Below are 22611 nucleotides of genomic sequence, written 5' to 3' on the forward strand. Positions count from 1 at the left end.
ATCTACATAAATCTCATCTGTCTTGTTTATTGTGATAAGGTCCAATATGTCTGCTGTTTTTTTTTAAATTCTAGTGGTGTTTAAGAACATAAGAAAGTTTACAAACGAGAGGAGACCATTCAGCTCATCTTGCTCGTTTGGTTGTTAGTAGCTTATTGATCCCAGAATCTCATAAAGCAGCTTCTTGAAGGATCCCAGGGTATCAGCTTCAACAACATTACTGGGGAGTTGGTTCTAGACTCCCATGATTCTCTGTGTAAAAAAGTGCCCCCTATTTTCTATTATGAATGCTGCTTTATCTAGCATTTGTGACCCCTTGTACTTGTTTCTTTTTTCACGTCAAAAAAGTCCCTTGGGTCGACATTGTCAATACCTTTTAGAATTTTTAATGCTTGAATCAGATCACCGCATAGTCTTCTTTGTTCAAGACTGAACAGATTCAATTATTTTAGCCTGTCTGCTAAATAACATTCAGATAATATCTCAGCGTCAGTGTAAATATCAATTACATGTAAAAGCAAGCATTCCTCAAGTGTCTAGAATGTGTCTTTGTATAAGAACTAAGAAGTGACCAGATTAAATAATATGAAAATGCAAGCAAAAGGTAACTGTTTGTGTGAATATGAGTCAGTAAATATTTCAAATAAAATCCACATGAATTCTAATTAACAGGATATTACAAAATCATACTTAATTCTTTATCAAACGGCTGTTAAAAATGTATATATATATATATATATATATATATATATATATATATTTCGATTAGAATTCACAACTACAATACCCATTAATTTATTCTTAAAACAACTCCAAAACTTGTCATTGAATTTCATAGATCACTGTCATTATTCTAGCTGCTAATTGTTTTCATGAAAGATGAAAACATTTGTTATAAAGCAAACTATGACACACCCATTTACCCAAGTGCAGTTTCTGTAATTCAACTGGGGAAAATCCCTGCAGTAAGGCAGGGTCGCAGTATCACAGGGTCTCAGTGGTGACAGAATCCTGGCAGTTCAGTGGCTGAAGGGTCCAGTGTGAGGGGTCAGTTGCTGTAGTAAGGTCTAGCAGGTGCAGTAAGGCAGGGTCGCAGTATCACAGGGTCTCTCAGTGGCTCAGGGCGCATAGTTGGAAGGGCTGGGGGCCGGAGGTGAGGCCAGGGGTGGGGGTGAGGTCCAGTTGCTCAGGGCTGACCTCCTGGGGCGGGCGGAAGTGAAACTTCTGCAGGAGCATGGTGAAGAAGAGGAAGAGCTCCATCTTGGCAAGGGTCTCTCCAAGACACACCCTCCGACCTGGGGGGGGGGGGGGGTCAGAGGATTACTGACTCGTACTGCAACAATCACACACTACACTACACTACACTACACTACACACACAGAAACTTCAGGGTTAGTAAAGTAGCTGTAAGACATTAACATACCAATTTGTATCCTGAAATGGAAGAATCTAATGAAAACAGGTTGTCTACTTGCTTTTCAATAATAAACTTTCCGTATTGCATATATTGTGTTAGTAGAATAATATGCACCTGCATGTTTTCAGCTGAATCTGAAGGCTTTGTAGCGATTGTTACCTGTTCTATATTCCATTAGGAAACTGGTTGCTGATTGCAGCTCTATTGATAGCAGTTCCCTTTGCAGTTAAAATGCCGGGGTGGAGGGGGGTTAGCCCCAATCCTGTCTAACCTGGTCCCTGCTCCTCTCTGACACACTGACCTGCTGAGAAGGGCATGAAGGCATCTCTCTTGACAAACTTGCCCTGCGCGTCCAGGAAGTGGTTGGGGTTGAACTGGTGAGGGGTCTCCCACTGTGTCTTATCAGAGAGCACGGAGGAGAGCAGCGGGATCACCGGGGTACCCTGGGACACAGACAGACACACATTTACAGAAAGGTAATATATCAAAGCTAACTTAATTTAGTGAGACATGGCTGTACTGTCAGCTATACCAATGAGGATACATTACTGTACATTCATATCACTCCTACATTACTTGATATTGCTGTATTAAGAGGAATTCTTTGGTAATAAAATACAGACCATTTGTTAAAACAAGTGTCAATCTTGCTTTTGGCAAAACCTCATTCCAGAGTACTACTCTAGGAATCAACCCACTGTACTCAGATATTAACCTCTAACCCCCTGTACACTCTGTCTGTCTCACCTTGGGTATCCTGTACCCCCGGAAGGTGGTGTCCCCTGTGGTCTCATGCAGCAGGTTCATGGGCAACACGTTGCCCACTCTCTGGATCTCGTGTAGCATGGCGTCCATGTAGGGCATGCTCTTCCTGTCCTCGGCCTGCGGGGGGCGCTCCCTCCCAATCACACTCTCAATCTCCTCCTGGACTTTGTCTGTTAACAGGGAGGATTTACAAACACACTGCAAGTAGTGGTTAGGGCTCTGGACTCTTGACCGGAGGGTCATGGGTTCAATTCCCAGTGGGGACACTGCTGCTGTACCCTTGAGCAAGGTACTTTACCTAGATTGCTCCAGTAAAAACCCAACTGTATAAATGGGTAATTGTATGTAAAAATAATGTGTTATCTTGTAAGTCGCCCTGGATAAGGGCGTCTGCTAAGAAATAAATTATTTATTTATTTATTACTGATATGAAGAGGTTTGTGATTGAGAGGACCCAGGACTGAATGGCAGGCAGGGGGTGATCAGGTCAGGATTCATTCAGTCAATCAATCAGTCACACACTCTCCCTGAAAGTGGGGGTACTCCCTCGCTCACCCTGAATGTGGGGGTACTTCATCATGAGCAGCAGCCCCCAGCGCAGGGTGGTAGAGGTGGTCTCAGTCCCTGCAGCAAACAGGTTCCCCACGGTGGTGGCCATGTTATCCTCGTGGAAATACTTGTTGGAGTTTCTGGCCTCCTGTAAAACAATGAAGGGTATCGGTGACAACTCCTTTCCAAGGTAATCCATCTACAACTTCAAACACTCAGTGCTAAACTGTGCAGGTAAATCTACAACAACGACATTGTAACAAAGCACCTTCACAAAACTACTGTTAGAAACACAGGCCAAAACAGAAAAAACAACCTACACTAATAAAATGAATACACACAGTGCTACTGCCCTCCTCTAACCCTAACCCTAACCCTAACCCTAACACAATGAATACACACAGGTCTAAACAGTGCTACTGCCCTCCTCTAACCCTAACACAATGAATACACACAGGTCTAAACAGTGCTACTGCCCTCCTCTAACCCTAACCCTAACCCTAACCCTAACACAATGAATACATACAGGTCTAAACAGTGCTACTGCCCTCCTCTAACCCTAACCCTAACACAATGAATACACACAGGTCTAAACAGTGCTACTGCCCTCCTCTAACCCTAACACAATAAATACACACAGGTCTAAACAGTGCTACTGCCCTCCTCAGTGTTTCGAAAGCTGTGCCTGGGATATTGCACTTCTGAAAAGCTTGGTGGGTTTGACAAATATACTGCAGTTTGTATTCATTAACTGTCTGTTACCAAGCAATAGGTACAAATATACAATCTACTGTTTTTCATCTCTGTCCTTTCAGTTTTAAGAGCACTCCCCTTTAGCCACAGTGTTGGTCCTTTTCCAGTCCCTGGTAATATTAGCTCTGCTGTGCTGATATTACCTCTTCTCTCTGCCTGGAGATGAACGTGTCGATGAAGCTCCTCAGGTCATTGCTGTCCACACTGTCTTTACAATCCTTATATGTGTTTCTAAAGTACTCCTGCAGCATTGTTCCGTTTGTTTGGACCTTCTTGTGATCGGACAGGAAGAAGCCCAGGAAAGGAAACATGTTATACAGCTGAAAGACAAGGAGGAAGAGGGAGAGTTTAATGGTGAAAACGGCTGTAATGATCCTCGATTAAAGGCTTTGTTACTCTACACAATGTCACAATGAAAAAGAAGATCTGCTCTCTAACTTTTCATAACATAACAAAAATAACTACAAGTCATTATCTTACAAACTTTAATGGACGATTGTATCAGTATATACAGGGGTTCATTTGTGCCGATCGCACTGCATCCCAGATCCAATACCTTTTTATCTCACAGGCATGAGTTATACAGTTTGTAACGATGAACCGTATGATGGTGTCTACAGACAGTATGGTAATTCAAGGGCATTAGGACCCTGGTGAGCGGCGGCTGGCAGGCATCTGGGCTCATAGGCAAGGGGGGCAAACAATTATCAGGTGCAGCTGGGGGAGGGGAAGGGCTAATTAAGCCTGCATAAAAGCAGGTAGCAGAGAGTGGGAGTGAGGGGTGTGAGGGTAATGATTGGGAGCGTTCTGCCAGTACAAAGAAAGAAAAGGTATAGTTTGGTAAACTATCGGTTATTCACAGGGTAGAAGTGCTTTGCCTTCCCTGATACTAGTTTAGGGTAAAAGGAAGGTGTAGGCAGACTCCAGAGGAGCTAGGCTTGTTTAGTTTAGTTTGAATTCTGTGCATTGGGCTTCATAAAATAAGTGTCCATCGTGTGCTTTTTTTGCCCCTCAAAACGGCAAAACACCAAAAAACTTGTCGTCACTCCTTAAGGTCTAGAAGGCGTGGGTTGCATCAATACAAGCGAGTTCACTTTCAGTGAACGTGTAGGTGGTTTATTTTACTAAGCTATCTACATACAAGCAGCGATGTGCAAAACTGCATGTTCTTCATACAACTCTATACAGAGACACACACAAGGACAAAAACTAGTTTGATTCTCTTAATAGCAGAATTGCCACACAACAATTAAAGAAAATAAATATTTGTTGGTAACGTTAACAGTTTAGTTTTGTTATATTAATAAATCAATTGCATAAGTTTAGTGGTTTCATGTGGTTTCTTCGGTTTTAATAATGTATTTTAATAATTAGATTTTCCAAACAATAGGGATTTCACTGTTTTCTAAAATTGGTGTAAAAACAATTCTACACTGGTTCTGTGAGATTTCACTAATTTGACGCCAGCTTTATAAATTAGGAGGTTGAATCACTACACTGTACCTCTGTCTTGGGGCTCACAATCAGCCTGATGTTCTCGTTCACAATTCTTTGCAGATTCAGGAACTGTGCGTCGCCGTAGTCGAAGCGGTCTCCGAACACGATGGAGCAGATGATGTTGGAGACAGCAGAGTTGATGATGATTTGGGGGTCAAAGGGTTTTCCTTAGAGTGGGGGAACAAGAAAAGCCATCTGTAATTTCAAACACTTAATAAGAATTAGAAGACAAAACTAGAAGAAACAAACACAAGTAGAAAAACACTTCTGTTAGTGCCTTCTTCAGAAGAAAGTTCTTCAGAGGAGGGCACTAACTGAAAAGTTAGTCTACTTGACTAAGTCACAACAGAAAAGAGCAGAGCAGAATGTGACACACAGACCGGAAACACAGGTCTGTCAAAACTTTATCAGGCTTGGGGGGGTTGGGGGTGACACACACAGCTACATAATCTGGGTCTGGTCTGTGTTTTGTGGCCATGAGGGTCAACCCTTTATTATCTCTGCTCTTGGTTTGGTCATCACCTTTGTGGGACTGGAAGACCTCCACCAGTCTCTGGGACTCCTCGATGATCCGGTCCTCAATGGTCCTCTTCCCCATCCCAAAGTCCCGCAGAGTGGAGAGGGTGAATCGACGCATCACCTTCCAGGATTCCCCCTTACCGAAGGAAATACCTGCGGGAAACGTGAACACAGCACCATTGCTACAGTGATACACCATGAAACCAGCAGTTAATGGTTACACTCTAGTGCAGTGGTTCCTTGTGTCTGCTGGTTTTCATTCCAACTGAGCTCTCCGTTACTTAATTAGACCCTTAACTGAACTGATAATTTGCTTAATTAGACCTTTTATTAATTGATAGTGTCAGCTAGAACAGGACAAGCTGAAAAAAAAAATTATGAAAGTCTTCAAATTGAATGTGTTTTTCCGTCCAGAACTGATATTTCAGGATCAATGATTATTATTATTATTTTTTAAGTTCATAATAAAATAAAAATGTATTCAAGAAATTATTTTTTTCAAACCCTGAGGGTCAAATGATGTCAAACGTCTAATGCACCACTTCATTGAAACGACTGAAGAAACCACTGCCTGGATGATTGGTTCTCTCCACAGAGACTAAACTGAAAGCACCAATCAACACAAAGCTGTTTGTTTCAATTGTTTCAATTGGAATGGTGAATTAGCACAATCAACACCACTGACTCTCACCTGTGAACCAGCCATTCCTGCTGTAGTTCTGGATGAAGGGACTCTGGTAGGGTTGCCACCTAGCCCCATAATTCTGGAACACTGGGAGACAGAACAGGGTTTTGAAGTTACCTTTAAACTGAAGGAAATCAAGACGTCAATTGAGCGCTAAACCTTTGCTAAATTGATTCTGTTGAGTAATTATCTCGAGGCAGCATGACAATACAATATAGCTTTTAACAAATTAAATAAATAAAGGACCATCATCAATATTTATTTTATTAATAGTTTTAATATATATATATATATATATATATATATATATATATATATATATATATATATAAATATATTAAAGTTTTTATAGTTTCTAATAGTATATCGCCTTCTCCCTATCAAATCATTAATACTGACCAGCTGTCCACTATTCCTGACACCAGACAGCGTGAACACTTGATCAGTGATATTCTTTGATGGGAAGTCAATGTAAATTAGGACTATGTGTTAATAATTAACAGGATATAAATAGCAACTTTTAAATATTGAAAACTGAAATACTAATTTTACAAAATAAAAAAGTATCATGAATAAACCTACATAATTATTATTCTGTAAGATTTGTATTAATCACAATTATTCGGATAATTAAGAAGCAGTATAAATTAAGGAAGTGTTTAGCACTCAATTCACGTGTTCATTTCTTTCAGTTTAAGGGCAACTTAAAAACCCTGTCCCGTCCCAAAGTGTTCCGGAATTATGGGGCCTGGTGGCAACCTTAGACTCTAGAGGCACGTCTCTTACCATTCCCGCCTTTAGAGAAATGAGCTGTAGTGTGCGTCTGGCCTCTCTCTGAGAAGTCGTCTGCTTGGGTTACTAGAGCCTCCTTGACCGCCTCATAGCCTGTCAAAACCATGTACTTCTTGGGACCCATGTGGAAGGTGAACACATTGCCGTACGTCTCCGAGAGCTGGAGAGAGAAGAGGAGGAGCGATGACTCTCAAAGCATTAGCAGGGAAGCTTGTCTACTTGTTAGAACTTCGAATGTAAGTTTCGCTCATTACAGTGGCATCAGTAGTGCCCAGTTTTAAAAGATGTGTGCCGTGCACTTCCAACATTTCTGTGCTGCTCCCAGAACTCTTCCTTTGTTTAGATGCTGCGCTGCCTAAAGGTTTGTAAATCTCTAGTAAGATATCTTCCCATCGTTCCTCTCTTGCTCCCGTTGCTCTCATGTTAGTCATGTGTGTGCTGCTCAGAATCTCCTTTGGCTAGAGCTACGAATTCTTGTGTTGTTCTGAAGTCAGCAGACGGTATGAGCCGGGAGGCAGAAGTGCCTTCAGTTTTTATAATTCTTAGTTATAAAAGAACAATAGGTAGCTAAGCTTTTTTAAAATGTATTCTGCATTATATTTATCAATACCAATTTATCAATGTAACATTTCAAACTCTAACATGAAATACTGTAGTACTATTATGGCTTCCAGTAGACTTTTGTGATATCATTTTGAAGTATAGGCTTGCATACTGTTGTGTAGTTTGGAAAATTGACATGTACCCTGTGTGCGTGTGTCAGTGTGTGTGTGTATATATTGTAACACGGCCACACTCACCAAGGTTTGTTTGCCCCTTTAAAAACTTAGACCCGACACAGAAATTGTAGATTTTAGAGCTAACTAAACATTTGCAGGTTCCCTGACTAACTCGCAGGATGGCTAAGCTGTTTACCTGACAATTAACAAAGACACACAGTTTTAAACCTGAATTTGATACAGTACACACAGTTCCTGTTTGTTTACTCTTACGACGCACAATCAGGCACTTCACACAGCAGCTGCCCAGAGGAGAGCAACTGCATTCCTTAGATACTCTGCACCTGGCTCTAATTTACGATAATAGCCAGGTGCAGGTGATAATTAACAATTAAATAAATGAACAAATTACATTACGCACACATTTGCACGTGTGTTTGGCAGGGAGGATTTTATCCCCCTCCCTGCTCTGCTCCAATAATGATTTTCATTACACGAGAGTAGAGGTTGAAACTTCATGCTGATTTGAACTCGGCTCTCGCCAAGATAAGCACCAACTAAGACGTAGCTTTACACTAAACTAATGTGATCCATCTGTGTCTCCATCCATTTGCGTTTCCTTCCATATGATGATGTAGATATCCTTCTGCCTGGTGTTGATCGCTGAAGTGTAATGCTGGCTCCAGGGATCAGCTTATTGCCTCCCTAGCGCATCAGCACACACAACGGCTGCGATGCTGGCTCCGGGGGATCAACCACAGTGCGGCCTCCCCAGCGCATCAGCATGACAACCGTCTGGATTGAGCTAAGTAGAGTACATCTCTGGGGTCTTCAAGTGGGCACCTTCCATCCTCTGTGTTTCGTCGACTAGCCCACGACACCTCAAGAGGGCTCGACGGTGATTCTGGCACCCCAGGATCACCCCCTCCGTCCCCCACTCAACTCAACCCAGCTTACTTACCCGTACATCAGAGTTTCTTTCTTTCTATTGTGCTTGAGATCCCCAGCCAGAATCTTTCCATCTCAACATATCATCATCATCATCATCATCATCTTCAGCCTTTTTCAATCCACTGCTGGATGAAGGCCTCCCCAAGATTCTTCCACAAAAGCCTGTCTGCTGCGTCTCTCATCCATGTTGCTTCAGCGTGTTTCCTAATTTCATTTTGCCATCGTCCTGGAGGTCTTCTTCTTGGTTGCTTTATATCGCTTGGGATCCAGTCTAGTATCTCCTTGGTCCAGCGATGGTCTGTTCTTCTTGCTACATGTCCGGCCCACGCTGCCATTTCAGTTTTTTCACTCTTATAATAACATTGCATATCTTTTATTTGCGCTCTTATCCATTCTTTCCTTTTCCTGTCTCTTCTTGTTATTCCCAGCATGCATCTTTCCATACTCTGTTGAGTAGTTTTTAATTTTTGAGTCATTTTTGCATTGAGGGTCCAGGTTTCGCATCTGTAAGTTAGCACTGGCAGCACGCATTGGTCGAAGACTTTCCTCTTGAGGGATAAGGGTAGTTTCCCTTTCAGAACCATGCTTAATCTTCCAAAAGCACTCCAGCGCATTTTTGCTCTTCTGTTGATTTTGCACATTTGGTTCTCCATTGTCAAAACTAACTGTCCTAAGCATATGTAGTTATTGACGTCTTCAAGCTTGATCCCATTGACTTCAATTGCCTGTGGAGTGGTATATTTATTGAATATGCCTTGAGTCGTCTTCAGGTTAATTTTCAAACCCGCTTTGATGCTAGCCTTGTGTATATAAAATCTAATTTAGAGAAAACTATACAGTTTCATAAATAAAAATATATTGTAGGAAGCTATGTGGGTACTCATGAAAAAAGAGGCAGGAATCCAGGGAAAAGAACGCTTTTTATTAAACATGAACTGGCAGGCAAAACAGCACTCAGCAACAGCAACTCCACAAGGCTTACAGCACTACTTATATACAACATGAGCGGGCCTGGTTGTAACTCCTGGTTCCAAAGTGGGCTGGCACCATGCCAGCTGAGGGTCCCAAGGTGGGCTGGCACCATGCCAGCTGAGGGTCCCAAGGTGGGCTGGCACCATGCCAGCTGAGGGTCCCAAGGTGGGCTGGCACCATGCTAGCTGAGGGTCCCAAGGTGGGCTGGCACCATGCCAGATGAGGGTCCCAAGGTGGGCTGGCACCATGCCAGCTGAGGGTCCCAAGGTGGGCTGGCACCATGCCAGCTGAGGTGAAGGTCACGGCGGTCCCTCAGCGCTGTCTGGACCGTTACAAGATTTTTAAGGGTCTGGGCTGCAGTCCCAGTTCTAGGTAGAAAGTGTGGGTCCGAATCTGGGCCCACTCTGTGTTTTCTACCCCCTATAAGCAAATACTTGTTTGTCTGTCCTGCTAACGATGGATCAGCTCCCTATTGTGAAGGGAGGTGAATATAGAATGGCAATTTCAAGTCAAAGGTTATTGTGTGAAAAACACTATTATCCACGTACTGCATTAAAGTTTTACTTTGTGTTTGAAGTTCTAGATTGATTTACAAACCCCATGACAGGTCTAAGGTCCTTGCTAAGATTTTTAACTGAGAAGCTCCAGTGCAAGTCATTGATTTTCTATTCCAGGACACAGAAGCTGTTAAAAGGAGTACTAACCATGGTTTTACAATCTGTTCTCTTGTTTCTTATTCCCATTATCTCCAGTTCATGTATTCTTGTAGTGACGATCTTTTGGCTCTTCATATTTTATTATAGTTTTTATATGAATTTGGTATATAGGTCACTCCATGAATGTGATTTAGATGTTCTTCTATAGTGTTGTCTTTGAGATATCTACATAATGTCTGCAAGCAACGATCTTCATAATCAAATGGGGGACACTCAGTGTTTATTTCTATTTACATGAAGAAAAATGGTCCCCACTGAAAACCGTGGGAGAAACAGGACCTAGTACTGTGGACACGCTTCCCGTAGTTTTGGCTCCTAGTCCCCCATACATACCCTTAATAATGATATCTGATATAGATTCATTGCAGCATATAAAGAAATAAAGCTAATCACAAGTCAAGGCTCCTAGTCCCCCTGTACCTAAAAACACCAGCAGGGTGGTACACCAGGAGGTACACCATGTGGTCCAAAGCCTTCACAGCTTATTACAAAGGTTTCATTTGTGCAATATAAACGGTGGAGTCTGGAGATGCAACAACATGGCTTAGTTGCTGATTAACTGCTGTTCATGCTTAATGAAATGGACATGTTGTTTCAGGTAACACATTAATAGACAGAGCCTGTTTAAGTCCATTACTGTAAGTGTGTGTGTGCAGAACCCACAGCGCAGGACAACGGGGAGCGCTTACTCAGCACTTGAACAGGATGGGGTAGGGTTAGGGTTAGGGATGGAAAAACAGCAAATCCATCTTGATGCAATGTCTAAGAGCTTCCATACAGCTCATACTGATGTGTGAATGATCAGTGTGTGGAACTATACCCTGAATAATATATAATATTATAATATCTGAAATAGATTTTCATTGCAGCATATAAAGAAATAAAGTTAATCACATCAAGAGTCTTCATGAATGTAATTGATGGTGTTTATTAAAGAGAGGACACTGAGCGGAGGGTCTGGGCTGCACAGGAGAGAAGAAAGGAGAGAGCCGTGCAGGAACACTGTAGAAGCAGGACCTGTGTTGAATGAATTGTGAGTAATAAGAAGGTGGCACTGAGTCAAGAAACTGCACAGACACAAGGCTGTGGGGACCCTTACTGAGCGCAGAGAGGCTCAGCTGCAGTAGAAGCACCGGCGACAGTGCTAGTGTAGGTCTGGCTCTGGATTACAGATACATTATTGTGAAGACAGCCCCATAAACGTTGCTTTAATTCAGGCCTGTGCCCAGGGGAGCTGCGGAAGGCTTGTAATTAGTTTGTTTTCTAGTTGTTCATTTGTTCGAGTAAATAACAGTGTGAATCTGTGCCAGAACTAGTGCTGGGACAAACACAGCTTGAAATGCATTCGATACCAAAAATGTCCATGTTCGTATTCGTTCATATAGCACAATTTATAAATGACTAAAAGATATCCTAAATAAAGAAATAAATGCATAAATGCTGTCTGCATTACTAACACACTGTACAGAAGAGTGCGTCTCTCATTTCTTTAACGGGTCATTTGATACCAGGCTGATTTTAATCCTTGAGGGATTTTCTTTAACTGTAGTATGTTATGAACAATACTTTTGTTTTCTAGCTATTTCAGAATCAAATTATATTTACCAATGCATTTGCTGCATGCTCGTTTATTTTGTGTTTTTGTTCCATACTTCTCTATTTTGTTTTGCAATTTGCATTGCACATTTACAGTAGGGATGGAGGGTCAGTAATCGATTGTTTTTAACACAGTACTGTAGTTAATTGCTAAGTGAACCAGAATCAAATACCTAAAATCTAAACAAGGCCAATAAAATATACATGTTTCTCTTTCTTCAGCCCTGATGTTAAATCGGTAAAAACCTACTCAAACTACCCACTTCAATCCTGATCTTAATGCCCTGCCTGGTCCCCAGTGACACTCACCTTACTCAGCGTTTTGTACGGCCGGTGCAGGTCCAAAATGTTCAGGTTCCCAATAACAGGTAGAGCCGGCGGGCCGGGGGGGAAGTTGTAATTAGACGACTTGGAGGATTTCGAGTAAAAGTATAAAAATATAAAAGCAGTTAAAACTAAAGCCAGAGACACTGTGGCGGTGTGTGCTAGGAGCAGGCTAATCACAGACATGTTTGTCAGGAACACGGACACCTGTGCTCTCTGTTAATTAGCTCAGCGTTCAGAATAACGCTCCTGGGTTTGGGCAGTGTTTAAATAGAGCAGCACACACAGTGGGCGTGGCTTCAGAAGGACTTCATCAAGTTCCAAGGTAAAGGTTATTGATTAATGTTTCCAAACGCTACTTGGCATTTCAGCAAGACTGATACAGCTTCAGTGTAACCAGGGTAACTTTGTACAGTCATTTTGCAGTTTCCCCATGTTTATACTATGCATTTGTTATGATTTGCTATGTTTTTTAAATATGCTTTACCATGCTTTCACTATGCTTTTAAAATGAGATTGAAACCTGTTAATCAGTTGTGACAGAAACTGGGAATCTAGGAAGTAAAGCTATCCTCCAGCGAGTGCTGTACATGAATGTGGACACCCTGTACCATTGCTGTGCAGATTATACACTCCTCACCTTTATCATCTCCGGCGAAGGCGATCAAGTGGGGGAGGGTGGGAAGTGAGTGGGGATATGAGAAGAAGTTTCTTTGTAATCCCAAAAGGTTTGCACTCTGCTGTAAAGATCTTGAAATGTGACCCCTAGCTTTTGTGTTCAGGTATTTGGTCCATCATGACGCTTGAATGAAACTAAACTTGCTGAGTATGCTGGCAGTAATGAACTATACTGATGTCAAAGTGTTTCCTCCAGTCTTTAACTCTGAATTCAAGAAAATTGGTGCACACAAATCTAGTCAGCGTTTTTGTCATTGAAAAAGATTTTTACCAGCTTAGAAGCTGGATGGAAACCCAGCTCTGTAAACATTATGTGAAAAATAGCCAATGCACTAGCTGAGTCTTTCATTGATCCTTGACTGATAACCTTCCCCTGAGAAATGAACTGCAGGTTCACATCATGTCCAGTCAGGAGATTGAGAGCATTGTAAAATGTGCTACACTGTAGCTACAGGTAGCAGATAAAAAAAATGGAAACACCTGGGTAAATGAGGGACACCAAGTATATTGAAAGCAAGGGATTCCACGCAGGTGAGGCTAATGCTTTAATTAAGCAAATAACATCCCAGCATGCTTAGGGTCATGTATAAAAATGCTGGACAGGCCTGGTTGCCTATAATTATGGCTAGCATGGCTGCAAGAGGAGACCTCAGTGACTTTGAAAGAGGGGTGATTGTTGGGGCGCGTTTGACAGGAGCTTCAGTGACCAAGACAGCTCAACTTGCAGATGTTTCACGAGCAACGGTGTCTAAGGTGATGTCGGCATGGAACTCCGGGGGAAAAACATCAGCAGCAAAGGGCAACAGTGGTCGGAAGCGCATACTCCAGGATCGTGATATCCGTGCATTAATTCAAAGTGCAAGGCAAAACAGGCGAGCAACTGTAGATCAATTGACTGCAAATTTCGACCTGGGGCACAAGCAGCCAGTTTCATCAAAAACGGTCCGCCGAGAACTCCACAGAGCAGGATACAATAGTGGCCCAACGCCCTATTAAGTGACTTTACATTGGGGTTTCCATTTTTGTCCACTACCTGTATGTTTCATTGAGCTGCACACAGGAGAGTCACATGAAGAAACGTGTTTACTGAAGCAGGGGAATCGCAAGACTTGAAACTCCAGCACCAGTAATACAATACAGCAGCAGATTCTGTCTTCCAATACTAAAACAGTAAAAGATTTTCAAACCAGCTCTCAGAACTAAATCCCAGCTGACTGCAGACCCCTCCGTCTCACACTCTGTATCTCTGAATGCATTTACACAATTATTAGCTCAGGCAGATTTCTCCAGGCTGAAGTTTTGCAACCCGACTGGTTTTCTTTTTGGTGTAACAACACTTTCTCAAGTCTCTTATTGTTTTGCCATTGTTAAAACTGTGCTCCTTGTCAGATGTTAGCTGGTCCGTGAGTTCTCTCCGGTCATGTTTGTAGAGAAAGGTAGCAAGCTGATTATCTGTCCCCATCATAGAACAACAGAATAAAGAAAGAATCCTTAAAATGTGACACGGGATCGACGCCCCAAGAGAAGTTAAGCAAAAACTATTTTAATATCTGCGTGAAGTCACATGTTAAAGAGCAACTTGAAATCCTAACTATTCTTGTTGATGACCAGATTCACTGTGTATCTGTTTGTATTTCAGTCATCATGTCCAGGAAACTTTATAATTATACTATTTAATGCACCCCTGTGGTCTCATTAGAGCTCTCAGAATCATGTCTGGCCTCCAGTACACCAGTGTAACCATTAACCTGTAAGAACTACATCAGTGAGAAATACCTCAGAGAATACAGATGGACTTTCTTACATCCACGAGGGGTGTTGCAGGGGGACAGGAGCTTGTGTGTTAGACATGATTCTGAGAGCTCTACAGGAACCCATAAGTTAAGCTAACTGTGACACTATCCTTTAACTGTGTGCAGCGACACATTTATGTTAGTCATTCAGGCATGCTAGTCATTCAAAGCATTTGGATTCACCCAGAACTGTGACATCAAGCATACTTTAGCCGTATGCGATTGTAGTTTAAACATCTTATTAAACCTATATTATAAACTGCAAGCACAGGGAGCTTTCAATAGAGTCTATGAGGGCTGCTTCATCTTCAATGTGATTGACTGGCCCTGTCCTTAAAGGAATGTATTTACCATACACTGTAGAAAGTGTCCTGAAATGTCTGTTAGGGACTCCCACACTACTATAAACTAAAAACACTGCACATGAAAATGATTGATTTTCTTGCACAGAATACATTCTGCATAATAAATTCAGCAAGTAACGCATTCTGTACACGGGTCACAGAAAAACCTAAACACAGATCTGAAGTAATAATTACAGAATGCTATTTAATTCTTCCAAGCAATCCTTGCGTACTTTGGCCAGTACAGTCCTGGGTGATGAGTGGGAAAGTTCATTTTGAAGTTGCACCTTACTGTACTTGCATAAAAAAGCTGAAACAGAAAGAGCTTGTCTGTGCTGCCCAGTGTGTTAGGAACCTTGCCAAGCATGTGTCTTAAAGGGCTGCAATGCTTGGCTACCATGTAATGGAAATTTACTCAGATAGGTCAGCAATATCTCACTGATTGAAAGCACTAGTTGCTTTGTGTTGATATATCCTGATACAAATAATTTAGAAGGGAGAGCGCACCTCAGTCCTGATCTGAACACCCCCTCCCTCCCTGCCTGCCATCCAATCCTGGGCCTCTCCCAGTCTGACTGTACCCGTTTTTGTGCAGTGGGTTAGAAGTCTGTTGAATTAGCCCACTGTGCCTCCAAGCCTCCTCAGTAAGGACTACACTACTTGCCGTCTACTCAGTGGTCCCTGATTGATGAACAAATGCTAGTCGGTTTGAATATGTGCTTTCTGCACCTCACTAAAGATCCTGATTCACACCAAATAGGTCACTAATGACCACTGACTGCACCTCCTTGCATGTGACGGCTGCATGATTTAGTGTATCTTCAATTCAATGCGACAAACATTCCAAGTTCTGTTCTCAGAATTGTGAAATCCAGGTGAATATACAATGTTCCAGACAGCAGCATGCCGATGGAGGCTGCAGGAGAGATGGTCTTGGGGTCCTCTCTGTCTGGGATTGGGGGTGCTGGATCTCTTAGTTAGGCTCCGTGGCTGTGCTCCTGGGCACTAGGTTGGTCCTCAGTGGCAGGGAGATGTCCACCCACGTGCCCGGCTGCGAGATCATGGCTCTCCAGGCAGCGATCTCCTCCTCTGTGGAATCCATCCAGCTCACAGGCTGCCCGTAGCTGAACCCTGGAACACAGAGTGTTAATCAACATGTGACAAATAAACTGGAATTCAACAGGGATGGAAATAAGACTCCTATTGAATAGCAGTTTACCCATTTCAGATTTTAATACAAGCTTGATTAGCCACAGTGTACATGTAATAAGCTCAGGTGTGTCTTATTAAAAAAAATTGTAAAACCAGGAATGGATCAAACTGCTATGCAATGGGAGACTGATTTTCCATCCTGAATTTGGAAAACTCAAGAACCTGAGCAGTTTAGCTAACAGAGTCAACCTCTTTTAAAACTGAGCAAAACTTGTAACAATTAGTAGAGCTGAATTCAGATAATCAGTAACCCGATGGAATAAGAACTAAAAACACAGAACTGTTGAAACAACAAATACGCCTGCTTCACTGTGGAACTCGAAATATATGCAATGCACGGTTGAACAAGAACATGTCTTTAAATATGCAGTCTACCACACTATACACTGTGCAACCCTTTATAATAATGAGAAGCGCAAGCAAGCTGTAAACAGACACACAGCAGTGCAAGTCCGGTTGCTGCCTCTAGGTGGCGCTGTACCTGTGCCCAGGCTGAGTCGCACGCCCCCCAAGAGCAGGCTGGAGAAGGTCTGGTGCTCCCACAGCGTGAACTCCGCGCAGGCCTCCTTCAGGTCCTCTCTCTGGAAGCCGTCGTACACCATGGTGTGGTTGAAGGTGGGGCTCAGGCTCTTCTTCACCACACGGGTCTTCTGACGACTCAACTTGCTGTCGTCCGGGAGCACGTAGCTGAGAGAGCAGGACCAGGGGAGAGAGGGACTGTGAGGGGTTCCAGCTCAGCTATTACTATTACTAAGAGGAGTTTATTACTCCTGTGCTTAATTCATGTTAATTACAATGCATCCAGAACTTTCAAACCACTGTATATACAGTAGCAGAACTAAACATGGTATTACTAGATTTGAGTACTTCTATAAAGTGGCATCTATTGGTTCTCTTTTCTGTTTGCAGGCCCTTTGTATAATGCTATCACAAGGACAGATTTAAACACTCCGGATGTGAGCAGCGTGAGTTCAAGGCTCTCTGGCGCCCCCTACCTCTTGAGGAAGGTGTCGATGGTGCTGCCCTTCGTGGGAATGATGTTCTGAGCTTCCTTCAGCCAGAAATGGAGCTCTCCAGTTAAGGGAGTGCCGCTGCCTGCGGGAGGAGAGGAAAGAAAACACTAGAGACACAGAACCACCAAGCAATACAAGAGCCTCACAGAACCACACACACCACCACGCATACAGGAGCCTCACAGAACCACACAGACCACCACGCATACAGGAGCCTCACAGAACCACACAGACCACCACGCATACAGGAGCCTCACAGAACCACACAGACCACCAGGCATACAGGAGCCTCACAGAACCACACAGACCACCACGCATACAGGAGCCTCACAGAACCACCACAAATACAGAAGCCTCACAGAACCACACAGACCACCATGCACCATACATACAGGGCAGCAGTGTGGAGTAGTGGTTAGGGCTCTGGACTCTTGACCGGAGGGTCGTGGGTTCAATCCCCAGTGGGGGACACTGCTGTTGTACCCTTGAGCAAGGTACTTTACCTAGATTGCTCCAGTAAAAACACAACTGTATAAATGGGTAATTGTATGTAAAAATAATGTGTTATCTGTATAATGTGAAATAATGTATAATGTGATATCTTGTAACAATTGTAAGTCGCCCTTGATAAGGGCGTCTGCTAAGAAATAAATAATAATAATAATAATAATAATAATAATAATAATAATACAGGAGCCTCACAGAACCACACACACCACCACGCATACAGGAGCCTCACAGAACCAACCAGACCACCACGCATACAGGAGCCTCACAGAAACACACAGACCACAACGCATACAGGAGCCTCACAGAACCACCACGCATACAGGAGCCTCACAGAACCACACACACCACCACGCATACAGGAGCCTCACAGAACCACACAGACCACCACGCATACAGGAGCCTCACAGAACCACACAGACCACCACGCATACAGGAGCCTCACAGAACCACACAGACCACCACACATACAGGAGCCTCACAGAACCACCATGCATACAGGAGCCTCACAGAACCACACAGACAGGAGCCTCACAGAACCACACAGACCACCACACATACAGGAGCCTCACAGAACCACACAGACCACATATATGTATTCTGTTTGTTTCTTCATGTTTGGTGTTGATTGTATCCCCCTGGGCTCGAAATGGTTGTGACCTTGTTTTGCTCATTGGTTTGTAGAGTTTCTCCCGCCACTAACGCAGATTGCATCCAGCTGCACGTCAACGTGTAGTGAAAACTTCATTAAACATTGTAAAATGCCTCGGAAAAGTAAAACAGCAGAAGATTACACCTGTGAATTCCCCGACTTTTTAGCAGAGGAAATTTCGGGATCCAAGGTGCTGGTGTGCAAATATTGCAGACTTGCAATCCACATTGTAAAAGGTAAGACAGCCACACACATCATAGAACAGATGAACTCAAAAACTCACTTCAAATATAACTATTCAAATAAGCATGAGAAATTGATTTTAAAACAGATATATTTTATGTCTACCGGAAGCAGTACAGTATTCCATGTTAGATTTAATAGTTTTTCGTTAAGTATATGGAAAACTACAAAGCGATGTGTAATTAATTAGACTTTATGAAGCAAAATGTGTTAATTCTATAGGGTGATGCAAAACTTTTGGCCATAGCTGTAATGCCACCCACATAATCTACTAAATAAAAACACTGGTTTGTTTGTCAAGGTTGCTTTTCTGTCATCTATATGCAGGTGTATGAAATGAGCGATCAGCTTAGCAAAGAAACATACAACACACTGCTGACAGCCAGGAGCCTATTATCACTGAAGTGATATAAAATATATCTTTTTACTTTGTAAAAATAGTAGTGGAGTACAGAAATGATGTTTACTAAATAGGCTACAGGAAGGATGCTTATAAGGACCTGCCTGTCCCTGTAGGAAATCTGGGAGGGATTAAATACTTCAGGGTGCTTGGACACCTCCATAGACAACAGTTTCATTCATGATTTTTCCCTGGCAAGCATGTGTTGTCAGCACTTGGCTGTGATTGGTTAATCCACCGACTGTACCGCATGGCAGCCAGAACAAACCGCTCCACTCAGCGACACTGCGGTATTATAGCACTCTGGATTTGATTTGAGCAGCAGCGCTCAGTGACACTGCGACACTGCGGTATTACAACGCTCTGGTCTGTGCAGCACCATTCAGTAACACTGTCAGCGATAGTAGCAGTAAAATGCTGTCCGATAGCCAACGGCATCGCACCACGCATGTGTGTCCCTGTCTTAACAGCATGTATCCAGTCTACCATCATCTCTAATGGTGTACAGCAGGGGCTCTGTTATCGATTGAGTGGTATTATATCTGCTGCTGGTTAGATCAAATGAACCACCTCTACGGTTTCTCCAGACAGAAGTGCTCTGGAGTTCTCTCACCTTGTGAGCCAGCTGGGATGAACTGCAGAGCCAAAGAGATCCTCCCTCTGCTGCTGATGCATTCGGGAGACATGGGGGTCTGCACACAAACACACAAATCAATCTCACAATGAATCTCTTTTCTGGAGCAGCCCGTCCCAGATCTCACAGGGCTGCTGGCATGTTCTCAGAATGTGTTTGTTTGGTAAAGAGATTCACAGTTTTACACTAACCCTGTACCCTGTGCAGCTGCAGGAAGGGAACCTTTATAACCAGCCCCTCACGTGAAGCATATTGTGTGCTACAGTATGAAAACTTTGATACAAACAAACCCTGAACTGTAAGACAGACAGACCGCCTCCATATACAGTGTTTACTTATGGTGGTGACCATAACATCAATTGGAAGACACTGAGAAAACTCCTCGTCCATAATAGAAGTTAGTAAAATAATTTTATAAAACTTCTTTTAAAATTGCTACATGTTATAGAAATACAGTGTTGTTATAGTTATGAATAAACATCTATTCCTCCCTCATTCCACAGCAGGGTTAGTTCCCTGCTTGTGCCCTGCCTCTTTGTCGCTTGTGCCCTGCTTTACCTAGCGATTCCCAGTTGCTTGTTCTTTGCATGTTTCGGGCACTCACCCGGGGAAGCAGGTCATGCCAGGCAGGCTGGCAGTCGCTCCAGTCCCAGGTCTCCATGGCGACCTCTACCTCGCCCAGGAAGAAGTTGCGTCCGAGGGGGTCGTGGTGCCACACCGACAGGTTGAGCGTGCGGCTCCTCAGATCCGCCATCGTGATCTTGTACTGCGCCAGGACAGTCATTCAGAATATCAACAAGTCCATTCACAGAAAATCAAACTGGCCATAGGTATAATATTAGCATATCAAATACGTTTAGTGATATGCAGTGTTGAGAGTGGAATTCTCTTTCCTATACTACTAGAGCGCTCTGCAGTGTGGAGGGGAGTTCTCGTTCCTGCACTGTTAGAGTCGTCTGTAGTTTTGATTGAGTTATCTTTCCTAGACCTATATACTGATCTGCTGTGTTGAAAAAGTTCAGCACACATTATAACATCAATCAGCACTTCAAACACTACATTACAACATCTGTATTAATACTGTTAAAAACAAGACAGCGTCCCTTTGTCTATCCTAAATTCCTTTTGAACTACTGAACACATCCCTGGACTTCAGTAAGCTGAAAGCGCTTGTACTCAAAATGAACAGTCCGTTCCAAGCCACTTTCCGCAGTGACCTCACCACTGTGCATTCTACCTGACTGCTTGCATTGGAAATGTATTCCTCCAATAGGGATCTGTATGAAACAGCTACAGGGAATGCAAATAATTGAACATTTGATTCAATTATGGATGCATGAAAGATATTCATGGTGCAACACTTTGCTGCCAGTTGATTTTCGTTTGTGAGGAGATGAAAAAGTCCCGTCATTGGTACTGTTTATCTTTCAGATGCACACATAAATACATATGTCCTGATGTTACTCATATAAACACAATATGGTACAGAAGCTGATCTCCATCCTGCATTCAGAGGGCTGTATCGCATCAATATATGTATCACTAAGGGCAGCAGTGTGGAGTAGTGATTAGAGCTCTGGACTCCTGACCGGAGGGTCGTGGGTTCAATCCCAGGTCGGGGACACTGCTGCTGTACCCTTGAGCAAGGTACTTTACTTAGATTGCTCCAGTAAAAACACAACTGTATAAATGGGTAATTGTATGTAAAAAATAATGTGATATCTTGTAACAATTGTAAGTCGCCCTGGAAAAGGGCGTCTGCTAAGAAATAAATTTTTTTTTATATATATATATATATATATATATATATATATATATATATATATATCTCTATCTCAGGGTCTACTATATATTATAAATGCATTTCATATGGCTGTATTGCATCAATATCAGGATTTACCATATATTATAAATACATTTCCGATGGCTGTATCGCATCAATATTAGTCTACTATATATTATAAAGACATCTCTGATGGCTCTATCGCATCAATAGCAGGGTCTGCTTTGATACGATTTCAGAGAGAATCAGAGAGAAGCATTTCCAATGTAAACACTAGCTTGTTTAAATGATGTAGCAACAATGGCTGAGGGACTCCGGGATGTGTGACGGGCAGGAAGTGAAACCTGGAACAGGAAGCTCACCTTGAGGGTCTCGTCGAAGACGGGGTTGATGCACTTCTTCTTCACGCTGGTCTTCCTCTTGCTTTGGGAGGATTTGTCTGGGAGAAGGTAACTCTTCACATACCTGGGCCGGGAAACACGCATGGATAAGCAGGGAGGCAAACAACACACATGGGAGAGAGCTATTACATCAGACAAACAGCTGTATTTTGTGAACAGCTGAAATAATGTGTTCAAGTTTTGTGCTAATATTCTCTTGCCTTAGTTTATTATGCACCTTTCACAAGTCAAAATGAAGTAATCATATTGATGGAGAGAGAGATTCATACACAGACAGACAGACAGACAGACAGACAGACAGACAGACAGTTGTGTCTCACGGGTCTGAGCGCTGTTTCTTGGCCTCAGCGAGGTCTTGGCAGCGGTACACCTTGATTTGGAACTCCCCCTTGTGGCTGTCATAGTGCAGTGCAAACAAAACACTGCCCTTCACCTCCAGAGAGCCAAACTCCCCCGAGCTGAAGAGACTCATCATACTGCCGCTGAGCTGAGGAGGAGAGCACACCGGCACAGGGTCACACACAGGGTTACATTCAGGGTCACGCAACACACACACACACACAGGGTTACACACTGTCACACACACACACACAGTGTCACTCACACAGTCAGACGCACACACACAGTGTCACACGGTCAGACGCACACAAACAGGTGTAAGACCATAAAGTAGATAAAGGGTCAAGCATCTTTAAA

General features: G+C 42.9%; 2 protein-coding genes across 4 annotated transcripts in view; both read right to left on the bottom strand.

Annotated features, from left to right (window-relative positions):
- Positions 1-779: 779 nt before the first annotated feature.
- On the bottom strand, positions 780-14324 carry LOC117414082 (cytochrome P450 2K1-like). The gene is made up of 9 exons (XM_059000218.1): positions 12241-14324; positions 6972-7137; positions 5504-5653; positions 4988-5148; positions 3628-3804; positions 2738-2879; positions 2165-2352; positions 1719-1860; positions 780-1295 (listed from the first exon to the last, which is right to left on the bottom strand). The coding sequence occupies exons 1-9, from the start codon at positions 12439-12441 to the stop codon at positions 1111-1113; spliced, it is 1512 nt and encodes a 503-aa protein (XP_058856201.1). The 5' UTR covers positions 12442-14324; the 3' UTR covers positions 780-1110.
- A 136-nt stretch (positions 14325-14460) lies between these two features.
- The window catches only part of LOC131701552 (synaptotagmin-like protein 1), a 37433-nt gene continuing 29282 nt past the window's right edge, over positions 14461-22611 (bottom strand). For all 3 annotated transcript variants that reach the window (XM_059000216.1, XM_059000217.1, XM_059000215.1), the window contains exons 9-15: positions 22236-22402; positions 21877-21979; positions 20336-20497; positions 19711-19789; positions 17278-17377; positions 16764-16969; positions 14461-16201 (exon numbers count right to left, since the gene is read on the bottom strand). In XM_059000216.1, coding sequence (XP_058856199.1) covers positions 16044-16201; positions 16764-16969; positions 17278-17377; positions 19711-19789; positions 20336-20497; positions 21877-21979; positions 22236-22402 — 975 coding nt within the window. In that variant the 3' untranslated portion in view covers positions 14461-16043. The remainder of the gene's footprint in view (positions 16202-16763; positions 16970-17277; positions 17378-19710; positions 19790-20335; positions 20498-21876; positions 21980-22235; positions 22403-22611) is intronic.

Source organism: Acipenser ruthenus, chromosome 25, assembly GCF_902713425.1.
Source record: "Acipenser ruthenus chromosome 25, fAciRut3.2 maternal haplotype, whole genome shotgun sequence".
Taxonomy (NCBI): domain Eukaryota; kingdom Metazoa; phylum Chordata; class Actinopteri; order Acipenseriformes; family Acipenseridae; genus Acipenser; species Acipenser ruthenus.

Excerpts from the sequence above, each read along its gene's own strand:
- LOC117414082 (XM_059000218.1), bottom strand. The coding sequence starts at position 12,441 with ATGTCTGTGATTAGCCTGCTCCTAGCACACACCGCCACAGTGTCTCTG. Across the intron at positions 2,353-2,737 it reads GAAGTACCCCCACATTCAGG|ACAAAGTCCAGGAGGAGATT; the intron begins GTGAGCGAGGGA and ends CCCTGTTAACAG. Across the intron at positions 1,296-1,718 it reads CTTCATGCCCTTCTCAGCAG|GTCGGAGGGTGTGTCTTGGA; the intron begins GTCAGTGTGTCA and ends CCCCCCCCCCAG.